General features: G+C 42.9%; 1 protein-coding gene across 8 annotated transcripts in view; it reads left to right on the top strand.

Moving 5' to 3' along the window:
* The window catches only part of TMEM241 (transmembrane protein 241), a 204686-nt gene that overhangs the window by 41591 nt on the left and 138204 nt on the right, over nt 1-24891 (top strand). For 7 of the 8 annotated variants that reach the window (XR_003854780.1, XR_003854782.1, XR_003854781.1 and 4 more), the window contains exons 4-5: nt 10220-10301; nt 19033-19110. Coding sequence is in view for 3 of the 8 variants with exons in the window: in XM_029591128.1 (XP_029446988.1) it covers nt 10220-10301; nt 19033-19110 (160 nt within the window). In the remaining 5 variants the exon portion in view is untranslated. The remainder of the gene's footprint in view (nt 1-10219; nt 10302-19032; nt 19111-24891) is intronic. The other variant, XM_029591130.1, reaches the window with a different exon arrangement.

Raw genomic sequence — 24891 nt, 5'->3', positions numbered from 1 at the left:
AAATCCAGAGTGTTCCCAAGTATGCCCAGAAGATGACCAAAACAAATTAGCAGTGATGCAGTTCCTCTCCATCAATCACTCCTTCTCACCCTTCCTGTACTCCATCTAATGCCCTCTCTTAACCTCCTCCCCTCTCTCAATCTCTATATCTCTCACTCCCCAGCCCACCCCATCTCTCTCACCTCTTCCAGTCCTTTTCACATCTCCCAGTTGAATCTCTGTCATCCGTTACCTCTCACACGTCATCTCCCATTGCCTCCTCCCTCTCGTCCTCTCTCAAACCTTCCAGCTTCATCTCCTCCATCCAACCCTTTTTTCACATCTCCATTCTTTTTCCATCCCTCAGTTGATCTTCTGTCATTCCTTCTGTCTCAACTCTCCAGAAGTAATCCCGCCCCACCTTATCCAACACACAAAAAAAAACCTCTTGCCTCTCATCCCTTTCTTCAAATAGCCCCTCTTCCAAACATCTCACTGGCCAGAGTCATTGTAAAAATTTTCCTTTGGGCTCTGGGCAAAAGGTGGATGATGGTGGGAAGAGAGAGAAGGCTGATGACAGGGGCAACATTTTTCTCTTGGTTAGGTTCAGTGGTTGGTGAAGGGAGGGCGGCAATGAGAATTTCCACTGGCCATACACACAACCCTCCCCTTCTTTGATGGCTGGTCCCAAGCTGCTGCTGCATGCAGATCACATCAGGCCCTGCAGTTTCCCTGATCCCTCCTTGCAGAGAGCTTCCTGTAACTATAGAAACTCATGCAAGGGCTGAGCCACTGCTCAGCCTATGAGTGTGTGCTTATTTACAGGCCCCATGCTGACTTCCACTACTAATGCTGTTGCTGCTGCTGACACCTAAAGAGTGCTGTCACTTGAGGCACTTGTTACCCCCAACTGAAGGTTGTATGACCCCATTTGGGGTCCCGAACCAGTTTGGGAAGCCCTGCTCTAGAGTGACCATGCGGTCATCTAGGCCAGAGACGTTTGATTCCAACTCACATATGTTTCCTCGTCTATTAATAGAGCATACATTTTTTTTTTCATCAAATCGAGAGTCTATTTTTACAAATTTGCCCTCCAGCACTAGAACTACCGCGTTTGCTACTTTGGTGTTGAAATACGGCGCTGCTGGGGAAGCCTGGCCATTGCTGTCCTCCGCCATTTTGTGGATGCCTGACTGTGCTCGCTCCTTCTCTTTTTTTTTTTTCACATAACTTTTGACATCAGGACGCACTGAAACACAATGTTTGCGATATTGATTGATTGCAGCTGAACTCACCCGCTCAAAAATAGCCGGTAAGCTGAGAAAAAAAGGTCACAAATGCTTATTGGCAATCAAAGGAGTGGGGTCCTGGAGCAAGCAGAAAGCATGGCTTTCCCCTCACATCACACCATGTGACCTCCCATCTTTTTATTCTTTTATGTTTAGGTTATTTTTATTCTTATTTTAGGCTATATCAAATTTTGTTTCTGCCTATTAATGTTTCTTAAGAATGAGATTTACCATACTGGGTCAGACCAAAGGTCCATCAAGCCCAGTATCCTATTTCCAACAGTGTCCAATCCATGTCACAGGTACCTGGCAAGATCCCAAAATGTCAATACATTTCATGCTGCTTATCCCAGGGATAAGCAGGGGATTTCCCCAAGTCCACCTTAATAGCTTATGGACTTTTCCTCCCGGAACTTGTCCAAAGCATTTTTAAACTAAGTCACACTAATAGCTTTTACCACATCCTCCAGCAGTGAATTCCAGAGCTTAATTATGTGTTGAGTAAAAAAAAAATAAATTTTCCTGTTTGTGTTAAATGTATTTCCCAGTAACTTCTGTGCATATCCCCTAGTCTTAGTTATTTACTCTTTCAAAAATTACAAATTCATGTTTACCTATTCCCCTCCACTTGTTCTTTCTTATGATCAAATTTTGAATTAATGACTGGAAGGGGGACAGTAGTAAATCCACGGTTCTAGCACTACACTTTCAAAAGGAAAACTTTGATAAAATGAGAAACATAGTTGTGTGCAACAGGCATGGACATAGTTAAATACTGAAGCACAGTTCAGATGCATTCCAGTCATTAAAGGTGGAAGGAAGGCCAAACGATTGCTGGCATGGTTAAAAAGTGAGGTGATAGAGCCTATTTTATCCAAAAGATCTTCATTCAAATATTAGGAGGATCCATCAGAAGAAAATAAGATAAAGCAGAAACATTGGCAAGTTAAATGTAAGACATTGATAAGACAGGCTAAGAGAGCATTTTAAAAGAAGTTGGCCATAGTGGCAAAAATTCATAAAAACTTTTAAAAATATGTCTGAAGCAGAAAGCCTGCAGGGGAGTCAGACTGTTAGATGATCAAGGGGTTAAAGGGGTACTTAGGGAGATAAGACCATTGTAGAAAGCCTAACAAATTCTTTGCTTCAGTGTTTACTGAAGAGGATGCTGGTGAGATACCCGTTCCGGAGACAGTTTTCAAGGATGATGATTCAGATGAATTGAACCAAATCAAGGTGACCCTGGAAGATGAAGTAGGCCAGATTGACAAACTGAAGAGTAGTAAATCACCTGGACTGGATGGTATACACCCCAGGGTTCTGAAAGAACTCAAAAATGAAATTTCAGACCAATTCGAAATAATTTGTGTCTTACCATTAAAATCATTTGTTATATCTGAAGACTGGAAGGTGGCCAGTGTAACCTCGATATTAAAAAGGACTCCAGGGGTGATCCTGGAAACTATAGACCAGTGAGCCTGACCAGTGCCAGGAAAAATCATGGAAACTGTTAAAGAATAAAATCACAAAACATTTAGATAGACATGGCTTAATGGGACACAGCATAGATTTACTCAAGGGAAGTCTTGCCTCGCAAATCTCCTACATTTTTTGAAGGGGTGAATAAACGTGTACAAAGGTGAACCGGTAGATGTGGTGTATTTGGATTGTCAAAAGGCATTCAACAAAGTCCCTCATGAGAGGCTTCTAAGAAAACTAAAATGTCATGGGATAGGAGGTGATGTCTTTTTGTTGATTCGTAAACTGGTTGAAAGTCAGGAAACAGCATAGGATTACATGGTCAGTTTTCACAGTGAAAAAAGGTAAACAGTGGAGTGCCTCAGGGATCTGTACTTGGACTGGTGAGTTTTAATATATTTATAAATGATCTGGAAAGGGGTATGACGAGTGAGGTGATCAAATTTGTGGATGACACACACAATTATGCAGAGTAGTTAAATCTCAAGCGGATTGTGATAAATTGCAGGAGGACCTTGGGAGACTGGAAGATTGGACTTTCAAATGATAGATGAAAATAGAGAAAAACTGTAGTTAAATAATGTTAGATTCCATCTTAGGAGTTACCACCCAGGAAAAAGATCTAGGCATCATAGTGGATAATACATTGAAATCGCTGCTCAGTGTGCTGTTGTGGTCAAAAAAGCAAACAGAATATTAGGAATTGTTAGGAAGGAAACGGCAAATAAAAAGGAGGATTTCAACATGATGATGCCTAGATTCTTTTTCTGGGTGGTGACTTCTCATATGGAACCTTGCATTGTGTATCTATAATTTGGATTGCACTTCTGTGTGTAGCACTTTGCACTTGTCCACATTAAATTTTATCTGTGGTTTGGATGCCCATCTCCCAGTCCTGCAAGATCCTCTTGTGATTTAACAGTTTTGAATAATTTTGTGTTATGAATTCAATCAACTTATTTATATATATAATCTACATAATCTATATAATATATATATATATATATATATATATATAATCTACACATATATATATCATCTCTCTCTCTCTCTCTCTCTCTCTCTCTCTCTCTCTCTCTCTCTCTCTCTCTCTCTATATCTATATCTATATATATATATATATATATATATATATATATATATATATATAATATCTCTCTATCTATATCTATATAGATATATATATCTTAAAGCAGTGATCCTTGGGACACTCCACTATTCACTTTGGTCCATTGAGAAAATGGACCATTTAGTTCTGTTTTCTATCTCTTAACCTTTTCCTAGTCCACACTAGGAGATTGCCTTCTAGTTAACCATTAATTTTTAATTTTCTTAGGCGTGTCTCATGAGGTACTTCGTCAAATGCTGTCTGAAAATGCAGATACATGCTATATCACCTGGCTCACCTTTACGTTTGTTCACGCCTTCAAAAAAAAAGTAGCACTTTGAGGCAAGACTCCTTTTGGCTAAATTAATGTTGGCTTTGTCCCATTAAATTATGACTATCTATATGTTCAGTAACTTTGTTCTTTAGAATAATTTCTACCATTTTGCCCGGCACTGACATCCGGCTCACTGGTCTTTAGTTTCCTGGATCATACCTGGAACACTTTTTAAAAAACATTTGTGTTACGTTGGCCACCCTCTAACATTCAGGTATCATAACTGATTTTAATAATAGTTTACAGATTACTTATAGTAGATATGCAATTTCATTTTTCAGTTCTTTATGCTCTGGGATGTATGTCATTTGGTCCAGTTGATTTGCTACTCTTTAACTTGTCAGTTTGCCATATTACATCTTCCAGGCTCACTGAGATTTGTTTCACTTCCTCTGAATCATCACCTTTGAATATTATTTTTGGCATGGGTATCTCCCTTGGGTCTTCCTCAGGAAAGACCAAAGCAAAGAATTTAGTCTCTCCACCAAGTCCTTATCCTCTTTTACTGTCCCTTTTACCCCGATGTGACATTTACCCAGTCAATACTGGAATAATTGAAATCACCCATTGTTACTGTTACTAATTGTTAGCTTCCATAATTTCTGTTAGCATTTCATTGTCTTGTCTGTTCATTCTGGCCAGCTGGATGGTAGTACACCCCCACTGCTGTTCTGTTTCTCTTCTTACATGCAATTTCTATCGATAAAGATTCTACAGTGCATTTTGTCTCCTTCAGAACTTTTATCCTTTTTGACTCCATACTCTTTCTAGCTTATAGTTCCACCCCTCCACCAAGTTGATCCATCATGTTTTTATGATATAATTTGTACCCTGATATGATGGTGTCTCACTGGTTATCCTCCTTCCACCAGGTCTCTAAGTTGCCAATTGTATCTACATTTTCATTCACTTCTATACCCTCTAACTCTCCCATCTTTTATTTTAGACTTCTAGCATTTGAAACAGGCATTTCAAATTATGTAATTTGGAATCTTTCAGCTCTGTCTGCTCTTTACTTACAGGCACCTGGGTTATTTTTAGATTTATTGCAAGCTCTTTATTGGGATTCATAACTTTCCTGTTTTGTTAGCATCATTCAGAACCATGTGTTCTGAGCAATTTTTCGGTTTACCCTCATTATTTAGTTTAAAAGATGTTTCATCTCCTTTTTAAAGGTTTGTGCTAGCAGACTGGTTGCATCCTGGTTAAGGCAGAGCCAGTCCTTTCAGAAAAGTCCCTCTCCTCTTCAAAATGTTTCCTGTTTTCTAGCAAACCTAAAGTTTCCTTCCGCACACTATCTCCTCATCTAAGCATTGAGACTCTAGAGCTCTATTTGTCTCTAGAGGTCCTGGTGTGGAACGGGAAGTATTTCTAAGACTGCTACCTTGGAGGTTCTGGATTTCAAATTTTTACCTAAAATCCTAAATTTGGCTTCCAGCCTCTTCCTACGTCATTGGTACCCACATATACCAAGATAGCTGGCTCCTCCCCAGCATTGTCTAAATTCCTATCTAGGTGAAGCGGGAAGTCTACTACCTTGGCACCAGGCAGGCAAATTACCAAGTGGTCCTCACGTCCACCAGTCACCCAGTTATCTAAAATCCCAGTGATTGAATCACCAACTATAATGGCCATTCTTACCCTTTCCTCCCAGACATGTGCCCCTGGAGAGACGACATTGGTGCAAGACTATACTACATCACCTTGAGGGCAAGTCCTAGCTACAAGATTGCTTCATGCCACAACAACGTGATTCTTTACTTCCAGGTGACCTTTTCCCTCCAAGGCAGCACAGGGACTGCCAGAAGATAGAATTGCTCTTATGTCCCTGAAGGTCTCAATGTATACCTCTTTCTCCCCTAGTTCCTCCAGGTCTTCCACTCTAGCCTGTAGAGATCACTTTTTCTCTGAGGGCTAGGAGTTCCTTGCACCAAGCGCAGACATACAACTTCTTACTAACTGATATCGGTCATACATATGGCGCTCTCGCTGCTGGACTGCTGTCTGCATTTTAATTTTGTTGAGTTGTTAGCAACTTTAAATTTCTGAGGGCGTAGAGATGTTCAAATTAATCTAAAGTACTTTTAGTCTATTGGTCTATGTAAATTTGTCTGTCAGTGATACTCAAGATGCTATAATTAATCTACTTATAACAACCTGGTTACATATAGGGCTGGCCTTTGGGTAGGGTAAGCAGAGTGTTTGCCTAGGGCCCCATGAGTTGAGGGGCACCTCAGGTGCTGGCAGCATGATCCATAGGGCTGTTCAGCTGTGATTATAGGCACCTAGTAAAAGATGAGATGTAAGGAGGCAAAGCCTGGTGACCTTGGGTCTACCTTCATGCCCCCTGCCATTCACGAGGCTCACAGGAAGAGCAGGGCTTTAATAGCATACTGTTCTGTTTACCAGTATGAGCCAGGAGATTATAGGCTCTCACAGCTCAAAATCACTGGCCTGGTCTTGTGCAGCAGAGGAAGCTGATGAGCTGTTAATAACTGCTGGTTCCTCATTATGTATTAGGCAAGGGTATGCACGTGTGACAGAGGTGAGGTTTTTTAGTTTCTGTGTAAGGATCTGTAGCAGTCTTATTCTGTTTTCCCAGTGGGAAGTATATTGATGTATCAGGGCCTGGTGTAATATTTTACAGTGTTGTCTTTCAAAGTTAGGTTTTTTGTTGTTTTTTTTGAGTCATGGCTGTTTTGGTAAGGCAAGTTTGGAAAATATTTCATTATATTGGGTTTAATGTTATTTCCAAAGTGCCTGGTAGTGGATAGTTTGTGTTGCTTTTACTGAGGTAACTCCAGAATTTTGTATATTATGTACATTGAGAGAATAACTTGAGGAAGGGGGAGAAAGAGGAGGAGAGAATTCCTGGAAGGGAGGGTGGGGAAGAGGAAGGAGACTATTCCTGGAGGCAGGAGAGATGGAGGGAAAGAATTATCGGAAGGAGGGGGAGATGGGGAAAGGGTGAGAGAGAGTACCTGGAAAAAGGATAGAGAATAGATGGAGTGAGAAGAGAGGAAGGAGGAGGACAAGATCTGGAGATGGGAATGGGGACATAATTTATGGATGAGAGAGAATGCCAGGAGGGAGGATAGAATGGACGGAGGAAAGGGAGAAGGGGAAGAATGAATGGAGGGAGAGGAGAAGAGGGAGAAAATGAATGTAAGAAGGAAGAAGTGGAATCCCTAGAGGGAGGGGGCAGAAAGGGAGATAGAGATGGAGAAGGGAGGGAGAATGGAAGGGGGGGGGCACCATAAACAATTTTTTCACAGGGTGCCATTTTTAGTTGAACCTGCTCTGGTTAGATATTTATTTAAAAATTATTTCTATCCCATGCCCTCCAAAGTTTGGGGCGGGTTACATAGAAACACATACTATTAAGAGGCAAACAACAATTTAAAATAAACTCAACTGAAGTTGAGTTTTGACATAGTTACCTGTTAGTATATCAGAGCTGCTGTTGGAAACTTATAGGACGTGGTGTTGTAGTGCGTGCCTTCTGGTCCTCTGCTGCTGGAAAGAGTGCAGGGGGCAGTGGAAGATGAAGCCTAGATGGCTTGTGGTGTCCTCTGGAGACCTCTGCTGGAGCAGCATGCAGATTAACATCCGGTCATCTTCTGCTGGAACGAGGAGCGAGGGTGCCGTGGAACATTTTATTTTGTTATATCCCCTACCTTGATCAGCCTGGAAAGGCAGTCTCTAAATGTTAGAGAGGGCTTTGATGATGTCCATTGACTCTTTTCTGTGCAGATCTACCCATGTGAAAATATAGTATATTAGTTTTTGAGAACTTAACATAGAAATGAAATGAAATGAAATGACGGCAGAAGAAGACCAACCGGTCCATCCAGTCTGCCCAGCAAGCTTCACACATTTGTTCTCATACTTAACTGTTTCTCTTGGCTCTTAGTAACCTTATGTTCTAATTCCCTTTTCACCCCCACCATTAATGTAGAGAGCAGTGCTGGAGCTGCTTCCAAGTGAAATATTAAGTTTGATTAGTTGGGTAAGCGGCAGCATAGCTCTCTGCCATGAAGCAGAGGGCAATGCTGGAAATGTGTGAAGTATCAGTTTTTCTTTTCCCCTGTCATTGAAGCAAGGAGTCATGCCGGACATGCACCGAAAGTGAAGAATGCCTTGAAAGTCACATTAACTATCATCAAATATTGAAAAGCCTAATAATTGGTAATACCTATAAGCCCATGAACCCATCCCTGTTTTTTTTTCTTTTTTTCTTTCTTTTTTTAATTGGGAGATGGATGCCCTTCATCCTTCTACTCTGTGAAGGTGGACACCTACCACCGGCCACTGGCATCCCGCTCCGTTAATGCCTCTGTGGCTACTGCCGCTCCATGCAGTGTTTTACTACCTGCTCTTTATATGCGTCCTCTAGAACTGATGGATCCCATCCCTGGGTTTTTTTTATTATTTATTTAATTGGGAGATGACAGCCCTCCATCCTTCCGCTCCGTGAAGGTGGACACCTACCACTGGCCACTGGCATCCCGCTCCGTGAATGCCTCTGTGGCTACTGCCGCTCTGTGCAGTATTTTACTACCTGCTCTTTATATGGACACCTACCACTGGCCACTGGCATCCCGCTCCGTGAATGCCTCTGTGGCTACTGCCGCTCCGTGCAGTATTTTACTACCTGCTCTTTATATGTGTCCTCTAGACCTGATGGATCCCATCCCTGTTTTGTTTTTTGTTTTTGTTTTTTATTTAATTGGGAGATGACAGCCCTACATCCTTCCGCTCCATGAAGGTGGACACCTACCACTGGCCACTGGCATCCCGCTCCGTGAATGCCTCTGTGGCTACTGCCGCTCCGTGCAGTATTTTACTACCTGCTCTTTATATGCGTCCTCTGGACCTGATGGATCCACAATATTTATCCCATGCCCCTTTGAAGTGCTTCACAGTTTTGGACTTCACCACTTCCTCCGGAAGGGCATTCCAGGCATCCACCACTCTCTCCGTGAAGAAATTCTTCCTGACATTGGTTCTTAGTCTTCCTCCTTGGAGCCTCAGCTCGTGACCTCTGGTTCTGCTGATTTTTTTCTGTTGGAAAAGGTTTGTCATTGTCTTTGGATCGTTAAAGTTTTTCAAGTATCTGAAAGTTTGAATCATATCACCCCTGCTCCTCCTTTCCTCCAGGGTGTACATATTTAGATTCTTCAATCTCTCCTCGTATGTCAACCGATGAAGACCCTCCACCTTCCTGGTCGCCCTTCTCTGTACCGCCTCCAACTTGTCCTTGTCTCTTTGTAGATACGGTAGATACGGTAGATACGGTAGATACGGTAGATACGGTATCTACGGTAGATACGGTAGATACGGTAGATACTGTACCGCCTCCAACTTGTCCTTGTCTCTTTGTAGATACGGTAGATACGGTAGATACGGTAGATACGGTAGATACGGTAGATATTTATTTAAAAATTATTTCTATCCCATGCCCTCCAAAGTTTGGGGCGGGTTACATAGAAACACATACTATTAAGAGGCAAACAACAATTTAAAATAAACTCAACTGAAGTTGAGTTTTGACATAGTTACCTGTTAGTATATCAGAGCTGCTGTTGGAAACTTATAGGACGTGGTGTTGTAGTGCGTGCCTTCTGGTCCTCTGCTGCTGGAAAGAGTGCAGGGGGCAGTGGAAGATGAAGCCTAGATGGCTTGTGGTGTCCTCTGGAGACCTCTGCTGGAGCAGCATGCAGATTAACATCCGGTCATCTTCTGCTGGAACGAGGAGCGAGGGTGCCGTGGAACATTTTATTTTGTTATATCCCCTACCTTGATCAGCCTGGAAAGGCAGTCTCTAAATGTTAGAGAGGGCTTTGATGATGTCCATTGACTCTTTTCTGTGCAGATCTACCCATGTGAAAATATAGTATATTAGTTTTTGAGAACTTAAGTTCTTCACCCACTGCTGAAAGGGTACGTAAATGTAACTTTGCGCATTTGTAAGCATTAAACTTTGTGACAAGGAAGCACCTGATTTTCTATTGCATTTTTTTCCCCTAGGTCTGAAGTTCTTTCATGGCTTCCTGCATCTGTTCTCTTTGTGGGCATTATCTATGCCGGTTCCAGAGCCTTATCAAAGCTGGTAAGCAAGTTAAAAATAAAACCTAGATAAGGGGCGCCAATTCTCAAGGATATCAATAATAAAGCATTTTCTATTAAACATTGTTTGTCAGAGCTTCCCACGTAGTTTAGGATCTGGCAGGGATATATATGCATTGCCAGGACTTGGCGGGCCTTTGAGACACAGCTTAACAAATTTTAACTCCAAAATTTAAAAAAGTTTTTTGTGGGGGTTTTTTTTTTTTTTACTATTGACTTTGGCCTTCCTGTAACGAGGAAGAGTACACTGGGCAGGCCGGGTGGGCCATATTGATCTTTATCTGCTTTTAGTTACTATGTTACATTCTTACAGAACATACTAAATCATGTAATTTATTTTTTGACAGCATATGATCAAATTAAAAGATATACATAGATCAAATTAAAAGGACACAAGATGAAAGATATTTTATTTTATGTTTTTTTGAAGGCCAGCTAACTTGCACCTCTTAAATGAAACCATTACTAAATATAATTTGAGCCTTTTGCTAGGGGATCAAAATGCTTTAAATTAACTTCTGTTATATAATTGTCAGGTTTTGGCTTTGTTACAGAGTTCTGTACAAATGTGGCCATGTTTCTGTGCACCTGTTGCATACATCATCAGAATGATGTATAGTTTGTATTGACCTTCTCTGAAAAGCTAATTCTGAAAAGGAAGGAAGGAAAGAAGAAAGGGAAAATAAGTTTTACATGTATTTTGTAAGCTGCTACTTTTAAGAAAAAGAAATGGCAGTTGTAAACACATGCAAGAGGCGCTGGTATTCAGTTCTATAATTCAATACATTTTATAGTGTCTCGGGAACTGCTAAGTTGCAATCCATACTTCCAAAAAGTTTTAAAATTAAGAGAGCTTGTTGATAAAGAAGAAGTGTAGAATTCATCCATTATTTTTGAAGATTTTAAATTATAATACCTTTTTAATGGACCAGAAAAACTGCTGTTGTGTAGTAATACAAGCTTATGACTTACAAGGTCCTCGTTTTTGCCTGGCCTAATATGACTGATGATCCTTGGCGTCTTCCATTCTTCTTATGAGGAATTTCTGCACAAGCCCGACCTTCTGCAGGGTTTTGGTAATTTCAAAAGATTTTGTAATGTTTTTTTCTGATGCTAAATTTTTCTCAAATGGACAGTAAGAATTGCTGAGCAGCTGATTTTGGTTTCCACTTTTGCTTGCTATTTTACACTTCAGTTCTACATTTTTCATTAAAACAATTGCACACGCACATACCATTATGTTTATACTATCTCTTTATCACAAACAATTTTTATTCATTTCCACATGCTTTATTAATAAACAACAAATTGCATTTACCATCCATTAATTGTATGGTGACAAAAATACCTTCAACATATTTAAAATATCTCAATTAAAAAACATTCTGTCACTCATACCCATACATACTCAATCATACTAACAACTCATTCATAAAAACTATCTCCTAAATCACATTCCATAAACAATAATGAAACTAAACTGTTTCTAATTGCACTGTTTTTACAGTATTAGACACATTCATATAATTATTCCATCTAACGTACTCCTTATGTGACACATATCCAACGAACTATCTATATACCCAATGCTAATCTCATGTTAAACAACGATAAAGAACTTGACCCCAAGGACCCTGCCAACTTTCGCCCTATCTCCAATCTCCCTTTCATCTCAAAAATCATGAAGAAGGTCGTCAGCTCGCAACTTACAGAATTCCTTGAAACTCACAACCTTCTCCACCCCTCTCAATTTGGCTTCCGTAAACACCTCAACACTGAGATCCTCTTACTCTCCTTGACAGACTAATTACTCAGGGGAATGGATCAAGGTCACAGCTACTTTCTTGCTCTACTGGACATTTCAGCAGCTTTTGACACCATAAATCACACCCACCTCCTTGCCCGCCTAACCGACATTGGCCTTTCCGGCACAGCCCTTAAGTGGTTCTCATCCTACCTCGACAATAGGAAATTCACCGTGAAAATAGGCAATGCTGAGTCCTCCCACTACGCCCTCGCCCAAGGAGTCTCCCAAGGCTCCTCCCTCTCTTCTACCCTCTTTAACATTTACCTCACCCCCTTGTGCAAACTCTTATCAGAACTTGGCCTCAAATTCTTTCTCTACGCTGATGATGTGCAAATCATCATACCCATTCAAGGCTCCCTATCTGACACCCTTGAATCCTGGGGAAACCATGTCGCTGCCATCAACTCCTTACTTACCAACCTCCACCTTGCTCTAAACACTGCCAAAACTGAACTCCTCCTCATATCCCATCACCCCCCTACTAATCCTGCACTCCCAATTGACTCTGCTATCAAGATTCCTCATGCACAGCCCTGCGCAAGGACCCTGGGGGTCCTAATCGACCAACAACTGAACTTCAAAAAACATATCAGTGCCATACTCAAAGAGGGTTTCTTCAAACTTAAAGTCTTAAACCTGAAACCTCTCCTTCACGCTAGTGACTTCCGCACTGTCGTCCAGGCTACACTGGCATCCAAGATGGATTACTGTAACTCCCTCTTTCTTGGCCTACCCTACTCCTCCTTAAAGCCCCTCTAAATGCTACAGAACACTGTAGCCAGAACCCTCTCCAACGCTCACAAATACGACCATATTTCCCCTATACTGAAGGACCTACACTGGCTCCCTATTCCCTCCCGCATCCTCTTTAAATCCCTGACCATTATCCATAAAGCCTTATATTCCCATCACTCCAACTGGCTGGTAGATCCCCCTCCAATTTGCCTGCTCGAATCGACTGACAAGGACCACTACCAAAGGGTCCCTCCATGTGCCATCCCTAAAGAAAGCACACCTCACAGCTACAAGGGATCGGGCGCTCTCCATTGCTGGACCTATGCACTGGAACTCACTCCCAACCCACCTCAGACTTGAACCTTGCATCACCAAATTCAGAGCCCAGCTCAAAACCTGGCTATTCAAACAAGCCTTTCCCCAACACCCTTGATGAATATTGAATTGTGATGGATCATGACCTGAATTTGACTATGACCTTGTTCTTATGACATTATAGTTCACTTGTTAATTGTTCCTATGCTTCTCTGCTCTCCTATTGGTTTTTTGTACCCCCTACCCTTCCCCTGTTACTTGTAATTTCCGTTGCTTTTGTTCCATGTAAACCGAGGTGATGTTTCGACTAACATCGGTATAGAAGACTCTTTAAATAAATAAAATACATATTCTGAATTTTTAAAACCCCAATACATTTAATCTGTTGAATTTTTATAAATCCCCAATTTTTTTTTTTTAATCCCAATCTTAATGGATCCTAGTCTTAATCAATCCCAACAGGGCCCTTGTTTCGCCTGCTGACTTCTTCAGGGGACTTTTTAATCCAATGCTCTCAGAAGATGACTCTCGTCATTGACTAGAAACCACTTCTCCACTCATTTCTTTATGGTGTATAGACAAATCACTGGTCACGCTTGAACACCAAAGCCACTATATAAACAAATTTGAAAAGAACTTTTCAAAAACTTGTCTTAAAAATGTCCCACATATATTTTGAATTACAGTATCTCCCAATATCTAATCAGTAACACAGTTGAAATACCATTTGATACCTTTAATTGTAGCCACAACCACTCTATTTAATCCTCAGGATGATCTTCAACAGCTCCATTATTTTATTTCTTCAAATCTCTTAAATCCAAACCTATTAGCAACCAATCATTACTACATAAACTTAACTAATACTACTTCAAATCCATTATAACCCTCCTTTAAACCTATTTTCCTATATCAGGGTTAACTACTCAACCTCCCCCAAAAACAGACAGCAGCTCTCCGATAAATTCAACACCCCCACCCTAGGAAAACAAAAACGGACTCAACACCTACCGCTTTTTCAAACACCAAGGCAGTCTCTGCTTCCTGCCACTGCAGAGGCAGACTTCGTTCGTTCTTCAGGCTCAGCTTCCCCATTATTCACTATACACATAAGAACATAAATTTCCATGCTGGGTCAGACCAAGGGTCCATCAAGCCCAGCATCCTGTTTCCAACAGAGGCCAAACCAGGCCACAAGAACCTGGCAATTACCCAAACACTAAGAAGATCCCATGCTACTGATGCAATTAATAGCAGTGGCTATTCCCTAAATAAACTTGATTAATAGCCGTTAATGGACTTCTCCTCCAAGAACTTATCCAAACCTTTTTTGAACCCAGCTACACTAACTGCACTAACCACATCCTCTGGCAACAAATTCCAGAGCTTTATTGTGCGTTGAGTGAAAAAGAATTTTCTCCGATTAGTCTTAAATGTGCTACTTGCTAACTTCATGGAATGCCCCTAGTCCTTCTATTATTCGAAAGTGTAAATAACCGAGTCACATCTACTTGTTCAAGACCTCTCATGATCTTAAAGATCTCTATCATATCCCCCCTCAGCCGTCTCTTCTCCAAGCTGAACAGCCCTAACCTCTTCAGCCTTTCCTCATAGGGGAGCTGTTCCAACCCATTTATCATTTTGGTTGCCCTTCTCTGTAACTTCTCCATCGCAACTATATCTTTTTTTGAGATGTGGCGACCAGAATTGAGCACAGTATTCAAGGTGCAGTCTCACCATGGAGCGATAGAGGCATTATGACATTTTCCTTTCTATTAACCATTCCCTTCCTAATAATTCCTAACATTCTGTTTGCTTTTTTGACTGTTGCAGCACACTGAGCCGACTATTTCAAAGTATTATCCCCTATGGTGCCTAGATCTTTTTCCTGGGTGATAGCTCCTAATATGGAACCTAACATTGTGTAACTACAGCAAGGGTTATTTTTCCCTATATGCAACACCTTGCACTTGTCCACATTAAATTTCATCTGCCATTTGGATGCCCAATCTTCCAGTCTTGCAAGGTCCTCCTATAATATATCACAGTCCGCTTGTGATTTAACTACTCTGAATAATTTTGTGTCATCATATATATATATATATATATATATATATATATATATATATATATATATATATATATATATATATATATATATATATATATATATATATATAAAAGCTGAGAAAATTGACCATTTAATCCTACTCTCTATTTCCTGTCTTTTAACCAGTTTGTAATCCACGAAAGGACATCACCTCCTATCCCATGACTTTTTAGTTTTTGTAGAAGCCTCTCATGAGGGACTTTGTCAAATGCCTTCTGAAAATCCAAAATACCACATCTAGTGGTTCACCTTTATCCACATGTTTATTAACCCCTTTAAAAAAATGAAGCAGATTTGTTAGGCAAGACTTCCCTTGGGTAAATCCATGTTGACTGTTCCATTAACCCATGTCTTTCTATTTGCTCTACGATTTTGATCTTGAGAATAGTTTCCACTATTTTTCCCGGCACTGAAGTCAGGCTCACTAGTCTATAGTTACCCGGATCACCCCTGGAGCCTTTTTTAAATATTGGGGTTACATTGGCCACCCTCCAGTCTTCAGGTACAATGGATGATTTTAATGATAGGTTACAAATTTTAACTAATAGATCAGAAATTTCATTATTGAGTTCCTTCAGTACCCTAGGATGCATACCATCCAGTCCAGGTGATTTGCTACTCTTTAGTTTGTCAATCTGGCCTAGTACATCTTCCAGGTTCGCAGTGATTTCATTCAGTTCGTCTGACTCATCGCCCCTGAAAACCATCTCCGGAACTGGTATCTCCCCAACATCCTCATTAGTAAACACAGAAGCAAAGAATTCATTTAGTCTTTCTGCAATGGCCTTATCTTCCCTAAGAGCCCCTTTAACCCCTCAGTCATCTAATGGTCCAACCGACTCCCTCACAGGTTTCTTGCTTCAGATATATTTTAAAAAGTTTTTATTATGAGTTTTTGCCTCTATTTGGCCAACTTCATTTCAAATTCTCTCTTCGCCTGTCTTATCAATGTTTTACACTTAACTTGACAATGCTTATGTTTTATCCTATTTTCTTCACATAGATCTTCTTCCAATTTTTGAAGGGTGTTTTTTTGGCTAAAATAGCCTCTTTCACCTCACCTTTTAACCATGACTGTAATTGTTTTGCCTTCTTTCCACCTTTCTTAATGTGTGGAATACATATGGACTGCGCCTCTCAGATTGTATTTTTATACAATGTCCAAGCCTGTTGAACACATTTAACCTTTGCAGCTGCACCTTTCATTTTTTTTTCTAACTATTATTCAGCTTCTCCAGAATAAATTCATACCAGTTTACCTCACATTTAGAAAAACCTTACAATGAGACCTACCTCCGGGATCTAACTCATTCGTTTCTCCATTTCTTCCCGTCAAAGACGCTCACAGCTTCAGAAACGCGGTTGCACACTAACTCTGACCACACCTTAAATACTTCCCATGTAGCTCAAATCGCACCAAATCATAAGGGTTTACAGAGCCTAAACCACATCTCATTGGAACATACAAGCCCACATTACAAATACAAAATCCCTATTCCAGCTAACCAAGGGCATAAAGCCCTTTAAATTTCTTCAACCTCCAACTCTCACAATACAACCTAAAACAATTCTTCCCATTCTATCATAGAATTAAGTCCCTGCAGAGTTAACGTGTTCCATTGATAGATAAATCTTTGTTCATGTTGTCACAAAATTTGTGAAATGTTACCTCCCAGAGGGCAAGGGACCTGTTTCAATATACAAAACTTTAATTGATCAATAGTATATGCATTATCAAGCCAGTGTCTGAATAAAAGTGCTTCCACTCTGTTCTAATACAGCCCTTATGCTGAATAATTCGTGTCTGTATAGATGAAATTGTATGTCCAATATACAACTTGGAACATGGACAAGTAATCGCATATAACACGACAAGAATTACAATAAAACTGGCCTTTCAAAAAATATTTAAACGGTATTAGATCATGAACAAACGATTGGCCTACTAGAATCTGTGCACAGACTGAGCGTTTGTTACAACAAAATTGTCCTACTTCACCATCAAAAACCTGCTCATTAGCTACCGATGAAACAAGTAAATCCCTTAAGTTACGCCCCCGGGTCCGTGCAAAACAGTTGGGCAATTTGGTCTTTCTGCCATCGTTTACTATGTTGCATGTAAATTCATTTTAAATACTATATAAAATTGGAAAGCAAAAAGATCAGGTGGTTTCACTTGCATTTAATGTGATGGGTGGGCCTTCCTAGTCCAGATTTCCAGTCTGGATCAAAAGTTGAAGAGGTGTCCCCATATCAGGGCTATTGTCACCTTTTTTTTTCTCCCTCCCTTTTCTTTCTTAAATGCTCACTGTCTAACCCTTCTTCTCCCCCACCCCTCCGGCCTTTCTTCGCTTCTCACCCTCCAGCCCACTTGCTTATTCTCTTACCCCTTCAGCCCACTTTTGGTCACTTGCTCAACAGCTCATCCCCCTAACCCTCACCCCTCCAGTCCCCATTATTTTCCAGCTCAGTTTATACCCTCCTTTGCTCACTGTCGTGCCCTTATTCATTTTTCTCCTCCCTTTGCTCGTTATCTCCCTTGTTTTCTTTTTGCCCCCTCTGCGTCCTCCTCCCTTTGCTTGTTCTCTCCTGTGCCATCCTCCTGTAGGCAGGGGGAAAGCAGTGGCCGCGCTTCTTACCTGTGACTGCCTGCTCGCTCCTCTGCTGGCACATTATGAAGTTTGATCCATACAGGTCCGAGAGAGCTCGCGGGACCGTCATTGCAAAGCTATCAAAATAGGAAGTGGGCAGTTGCAGGAAGGAAGTGCTGATGCTGTTCTCTTCCCGCCAAGCACAGGGCAGGTTGTGCTGTGGCGGGGGAGAGGATTGACCACCTTGTGGGATGGCTCCCAGGGATCACACAGAAGAGGCAATGCGCTCCCTCCAGCAGAACCACTACGTCAGAGGGGTTACGGGCATGGGTGAGGCGGTGCCCCCTCACCTGTGGTGTCTTGTGTAGATGCACAGGTTGTACACTTTAAAAGTTTGTCCTGTTCGTTGTTAAATATTATGTAGGAAGCTTAAAAAAAATTTTTTGTTTCAGATGTCTTAAGCAATCAGTGTTGTCTTCTGGGCTTTTTTTGTTAACAGTACTTTGTGACATATTGAAAAATGAGGATTATGAAATGTTTGGGGTTTTTTTCCTTTTAAGAACTACCAGATGGTATACAAGTGCCTTAAACTGGTTCTTTAATCAAAATCCCGTGACAGGTGTGTCTGGCTTCTGTCCCTGCTGTGGAATTCATGTTGACTGAAGATGTTCAGTCAACATGAATTCCACAGCAGGGACAGAAGCCAGACACACCTGTCACGGGATTTTGCTGTTGCTTCAGTAGAAGCAACAGATTGTAGACCAGCTATGAGATTTACCTTTTACTATTTCTTCATTCTGAAATACTAAAGTCCACACAAAATAAATTCACCAGTTACTTGAGTGTTACTTGATAGCAAACATACTTTCCCTTTAAAGAGTTTTGTTTAACTTTTAAAGGGGGAGGTGGTGGAAGGAGATTGATTTGGGTGTGTGGTGTTTTTTTTTTTGTTTTGTTTTGTTTTTACACCTGGTATTGCTCACTGTCCTTGCATGCAAGAAGTGACAGTCATGGGAATATCTCTTGAATCCTTGATGATGGCGATGTCTACCTGAAAATCTTATACCAGCAGAGCATGGCAAAGAGACACTGGTGTATCCTATCACTGAGAGAGAGGGTGTTAATCGTGGTTATTATTCTCCTTCTTCCATGACAGCCAATCCCTGTATTCTTTACCTTGCAAAATGCAGCAGAAGTCATCACCTGCGGACTCCAGTGGTTTATTCAGAAAGAGGTAAGGTGGTCAGTCGCCTGTGACAAAAGTAGCTCAACGGAGAATTGAACCATAACAAAAGCCTTTGTTCCTGTTTGATGCCCTAAAGCAGTGGTTCTCAACCTTTTTTCAGCCGGGACACACCTGACAGATGGTTCACATGCGTGACACACTGAACATGTGACCATCACGGGACAAAACGTAAATATACATTCTGCATCCTCAGGAACCACGTCGACCCCCAAAAATGGGTGCAGAGCAGAACTAGGGCATTACCCGTACAGCTCACCATACAAAAAAAAGATATTCTGGATCTGATGACATCTCAGTAAAAGCAAAGCAAACTCTCTTTACTGGCAAGCACAATACCCCTCCTTATGAAAAGACAGTAATTAACCAGGCCCTAACCACTAATACACCTCCTATTGGGAAAACAGAGCAAGCCAAGCTGCTATAGATACCCACTTAGAAATAATTGTAAAACTATACTAATAAATGTTACAAAACAGCTGATGAACAGAATAATATCCAACAATTAAAAACTCATAAAAATTATTAAAAATTGTCTAAATATCAAAATATTTCAAAACAGCAGACACATCACATAACACCCAATAATTAAAATGGCAATCAATCAAGAAAAATAAACTTAAAAAGCTGCCTTTTACTTACCATCTCCAGCAACTCTCCTACTCCTTTCCCTTGCAGACCAATAGCACTCACCAGAAGCAGCAATGGCTGCTGAAGCTCTGTCCTCAGTCCTCTTTCCTTGGGGCCCACAACCAGTCACAACCAGTCTCTGTCTCACACAGACCAGAAACTTCCCTAACTAGTATCTCTTCCTCACACACACACCAGTCACCTCCCTGACCAGTTTCTGTCTCTCCCACACACACACCAGTCACCTCCCTGACCAGTCTCTGTCGCTCACACACACACACCAGTCACCTCCCTGACCAGTCTCTCTCAATCACACACATGCTGTCACTTACATACAAGCTCACACATACTCTGTCACTTACAACCACACACACTGCCACTTATGCACCCATTGTACCACACACACAAGCTCTCACTCATGCACCCAAGCACCCATTCTACCACATACACACTGCCACTCATGCACCCATTGTACCGCACACACACAAGCTCTCACTCATGCACCCAGGCACCCTTTCTACCACACACACACACATACTACCACTCATGCAACCAGGCATGCATTCTAACACACACACACACACACAGCTGCCACTCACGCACCCAGGCATGCATTCCAACACACACACAAAGCTGCCACTCACCACCCAGGCACCCATTCTACCACAGGCACATAAGCTCTCACTCATGCAATCAGGCATGCATTCTAACACACACACACACACACACAGCTGCCACTCACGCACCCAGGCATGCATTCTAACACACACATACAAAGCTCACAACTCATGCACCCATTCTACCACACGCACACAAGCTCTCACTCACGCACCCAGGCACCCATTCTACCACAGGCACACACACACTACCACTCATGCAACCAGGCATGCATTCTAACACACACACACACACACACACAGCTGCCACTCTCGCACCCAGGCATGCATTCCAACACACACACACACAAAGCTGCCACTCACCACCCAGGCACCCATTCTACCACAGGCACATAAGCTCTCACTCATGCAATCAGGCATGCATTCTAACACACACACACACACACACACACAGCTGCCACTCACGCACCCAGGCATGCATTCTAACACACACATACAAAGCTCACAACTCATGCACCCATTCTACCACACGCACACAAGCTCTCACTCACGCACCCAGGCACCCATTCTACCACAGGCACACACACACACTACCACTCATGCAACCAGGCATGCATTCTAACACACACACACACACAGCTGCCACTCACGCACCCAGGCATGCATTCCAACACACACACACACACACACACACACACACACACAAAGCTGCCACTCACCACCCAGGCACCCATTCTACCACAGGCACATAAGCTCTCACTCATGCAATCAGGCATGCATTCTAACACACACACACACACACACACACACAGCTGCCACTCACGCACCCAGGCATGCATTCTAACACACACATACAAAGCTCCCACTCATGCACCCATTCTACCACAGGCACACAAGCTCTCACTCATGCACCCAGGCACCCATTCTACCACAGGCACACACACACACACACACACACAAGCTCTTACTCATGCACCCAAGCACCCATTCTACCACAGGCACACAAGCTCTCACTCATGCACCCAGGCACCCATTCTAACACACACACACACACAAGCTCTTACTCATGCACCCAAGCACCCATTCTACCACACACACACACAAGCTCTCACTCATGCACCCATTCTACAACAGGCACACAAGCTGTCACTCATGCACCCAGGCACCCATTCTACCACAAGCACACAAGCTCACATGGAGCCTCTTCTCATTGTTTGGCCTCCACTTCTCAGCCACCTCTGGCCTGACCTCCCGCGGTACGCAACGTCTCTCCAGCCACCTCCTGCAGTGTGCAGGGTCTCTCTGCTCTTCAGCCGCCGGCAGCAGCGCGCAGCATCTCTTTGTTCTTCGGCCCCGCCGCTGGTGACGCACAGGTTTCTCTGCTCTTCAGCTGCCGGTGGCGCGCAGCGTCTCTTCGTTCTTCGGCCCCGCTGACTGCGGCGCGCAGCGTCTCTTCGTTCTTCGGCCCCGCTGGCGTTTGCGCGCAGCGTCTCTTCGTTCTTCGGCCCCGCTGACGTCGGCGCGCAGGTCTTTTCGTTCTTCGGCCCCGCTGGCGTTGGCGTGCAGCGTCTCTTCGTTCTTCGGCCCCGCTGACGTCGGCGCGCAGGTCTTTTCGTTCTTCGGCCCCGCTGGCGTTGGTGCGCAGCGTCTCTTCATTCTTCGGCCCCGCCCCTAGGGAGAAGGGAAGCACAAGCGGGGCAGTGGAACACCGGGAGCCGCGACACACTGGTGTGTCGCGACACACCGGTTGAGAACCACTGCCCTAAAGTATTTCTCTGCTGTCTTTCTTAATGATGCGTGGCTGCTTATTAATGGGTCCCCAGAAAGCAGTAATTGTTGACCAATAACATATTTTTGACCTGTTTGTAAATGAGGATTTCTTAGTGTCCAGACAGATGAATCCAGAACAAGTGGGTTATGCATCTCCACCAGGAGATGGAGCAAACTGATGTCACGGTATATATACCCCTGCAGTGACACCAGCCTGCCAGTATTCTCCGTCTCCAGCAGATGGGGATTGCTTCGATTTAAAAAAAAGGAAAAATAAGGAAAATAAATTTTCTCCATTCCCCTGCAGTGATATCAAAAGATCCCACCCCCAGTTGGGAATTCCTAAGATGATTTCTGTGGTTCCTCAGATGAATGCTTTGGTCCGGTAGTTGATGTTTCAGCTGGCATGGACTTAGCTGTTAAGCAGCTGAAAGGCAGTGGGTGCAGGAGGGCTAGCGCAGCAGTGACAGCAAATGCCCTCTCCCCCCTCAGCTGGAGACAGTCTCTGTGCTCAGATAGGTAAGGCTGAGCTCAGGTAAATTAAAAAAAAAAAAAAATAGACACAGAGGAGGAGGTTTTTTTGCTGTAGGGTTCCTCCTCCTGCTGGTCTCCTTGCTCAGTGTGCTGTTCCAACATTCGTCCCTCTCCGTGGGAGGTCGAGGAACACCGGCAGCCTGGTGGGTTGAGCAGCCTCTGAAGGCTAGGCCCCACTCTGAGGCTTTTTTGCTGTGCCGTGTGGTGAGCCTCAACAGCGTTTCACATGCTTTCTTTAGGCTGCTCTCTACAGGATTGTTGGTTTGGTGTGTGAGTCTAGCTGCGTGTCCAGTTTTTGGATGCTTAGGCAGGCCTAGTAATCTGTGCGCACAAGTTGAGCGTTGCTGTGCATTTAATTTTTTATGGCGCCTAGATGTGAGATGCCTAGGTTTTGTATGCCTAATTTTTGGATGCCTAGGTTGATGCCTTGAATTTTTGGACGATTAAAAAAAAAAAAATTCTAGACACATGCTTCCAGCCATTGATCAGTGCGCTGCTGGCCTAATGGTGCCTACATCTAGGGAACTTAAGTGCCTTTCTCTTTGCACTGCCTGTCATATTAGGGCTTCTCAACCTTGAGTTCCTACTGACTTGTGCCAGCGCTGTTTGGAGGCTCAAGGAGAATTATCTTCCTCTGATTTCACTAAGCTTTGTTCTTCCCAGCTGGATGTAGGTCTGGGTAAAGACTTTTCAGGTGGGGCGCCTGATTTTGCAACTCCCCTAACTGGCTCTTCAGCAGGGGAAGGCAGCTCAGTGAGTATGCTGTGCAGGTACCTTCTGGTCTGGATACTCCTACATTTTCATGAGTAGAATTTTTCCAGGGTTTGCAATCCTCAGCCCTGTCCAATGTTCCCAGGGCAAGGTTGCAGGTGCAAACCTTGCCTGGACCTACTGGTAAGCGCCAGAGTACTCCTAGAGCGGCAGTGGGACTACCCAATGGAGATCTGGATGGCATGGATGATGACGCCGATCCTGACTCTCTTGAGGATGGTGAAATTTCTCCAGGACTAGAACTATATAGGACTATGCTACAGTTATTCCATAGACATGAACTGCTAGCCCTGATTTCACACACCTTGAAAATGCTGGGAGTACCCGGGGAAATATTCCATATTTGAGCCAAAGAAAAATCCCATTTTGGTTTCTCTGTGTAAAGCCTTTTGTGTTTTTTTCCATGTGATGGAGGCCATTCAGGAATTGATTAATCTTGAGTGGGGCACCCCAGAGGCAAATTTCAAAGGAGGTCGGGTTTTGGAAGGCCTATACCCGTTGGATCTGATGGTAAGAGAGCGTTTACATTTTCCGAAGGTGGATGCACTTGTTTGTGCAGTCTCCAAACGGATGACTATCTTGTGGAGGGAGGGGTGGGCTTGAAGGATGTACACGATAGGAGGATTGAAACTATCCTTAAGCAGGCATTTGAAGCAGTGGCAGTGACTTTGCAAATAGCTTCTTGTTCCCTGGTAGCTCGCTCTTGTTTACTTCTCTCTCAAGGAGTTGATGACTCTTGGCTGAATTCCAGGGCAGTTATGGAGCCAGCGGATGCTTTCTTGGCAGATGCAAGCTGCAGTTTGGACCACACCTCAGCCAGAGGGGTGGCTTTGGTAATAGCTGCCAAGCATCAGTTATGGCTCAGAAATTGGTCTGCCGATGTGACCTCCAAGGCTAACCTCTTGAAATTGCCCTTTAAAGACTCCCTTTTGTTTGGGAGTAAAATGGCGAAAATGGGCAGTAAGTGGGGCGAATTACTGGAGGATAAGAAGCAGACAACCACGCTCCTTTAGCATGAGAGGTCATGCTAGGGGAACCAAGTGGTTTAGAGTAGTGACCTTTCTGAAGACTCAACCTTTTGGTAGGTTTCAGTCTTTTCATCCCAGACAGCCCAGAAGGGGTGCAGGCTGGGGTAGTGGATCCTCCCGAGCCTCCCAATGAAGGTTTGCCAACCCACCCCTGGGAACAGGAGATAGGGGGATGCCCCTCTCTCTCTCTTTTATCAGAGGTGGGTAGAGATCATATTGGCATATTGGATCAATGGGTCCTGAAGGATATATGCTGGAGTTTTGCAGTATTCCTTGGGACATGTTCATGGTCTCTCTCTGCCACTCGCTGCAGAAGAAGCATGCAGTGGAGGATACTCAGTCTGACCTCTGATTCTGGTGCCCATGTCTCTAGAAAATACGGGGCAATATTCAGTTTATTTCATTGTGCCCAAGAAAGAGGG

The sequence above is a fragment of the Rhinatrema bivittatum genome, chromosome 2 (genome assembly GCF_901001135.1).
Source record: "Rhinatrema bivittatum chromosome 2, aRhiBiv1.1, whole genome shotgun sequence".
NCBI classification, from domain to species: Eukaryota; Metazoa; Chordata; class Amphibia; order Gymnophiona; family Rhinatrematidae; genus Rhinatrema; species Rhinatrema bivittatum.
This window is presented reverse-complemented; position numbering and strand designations above follow the sequence as displayed.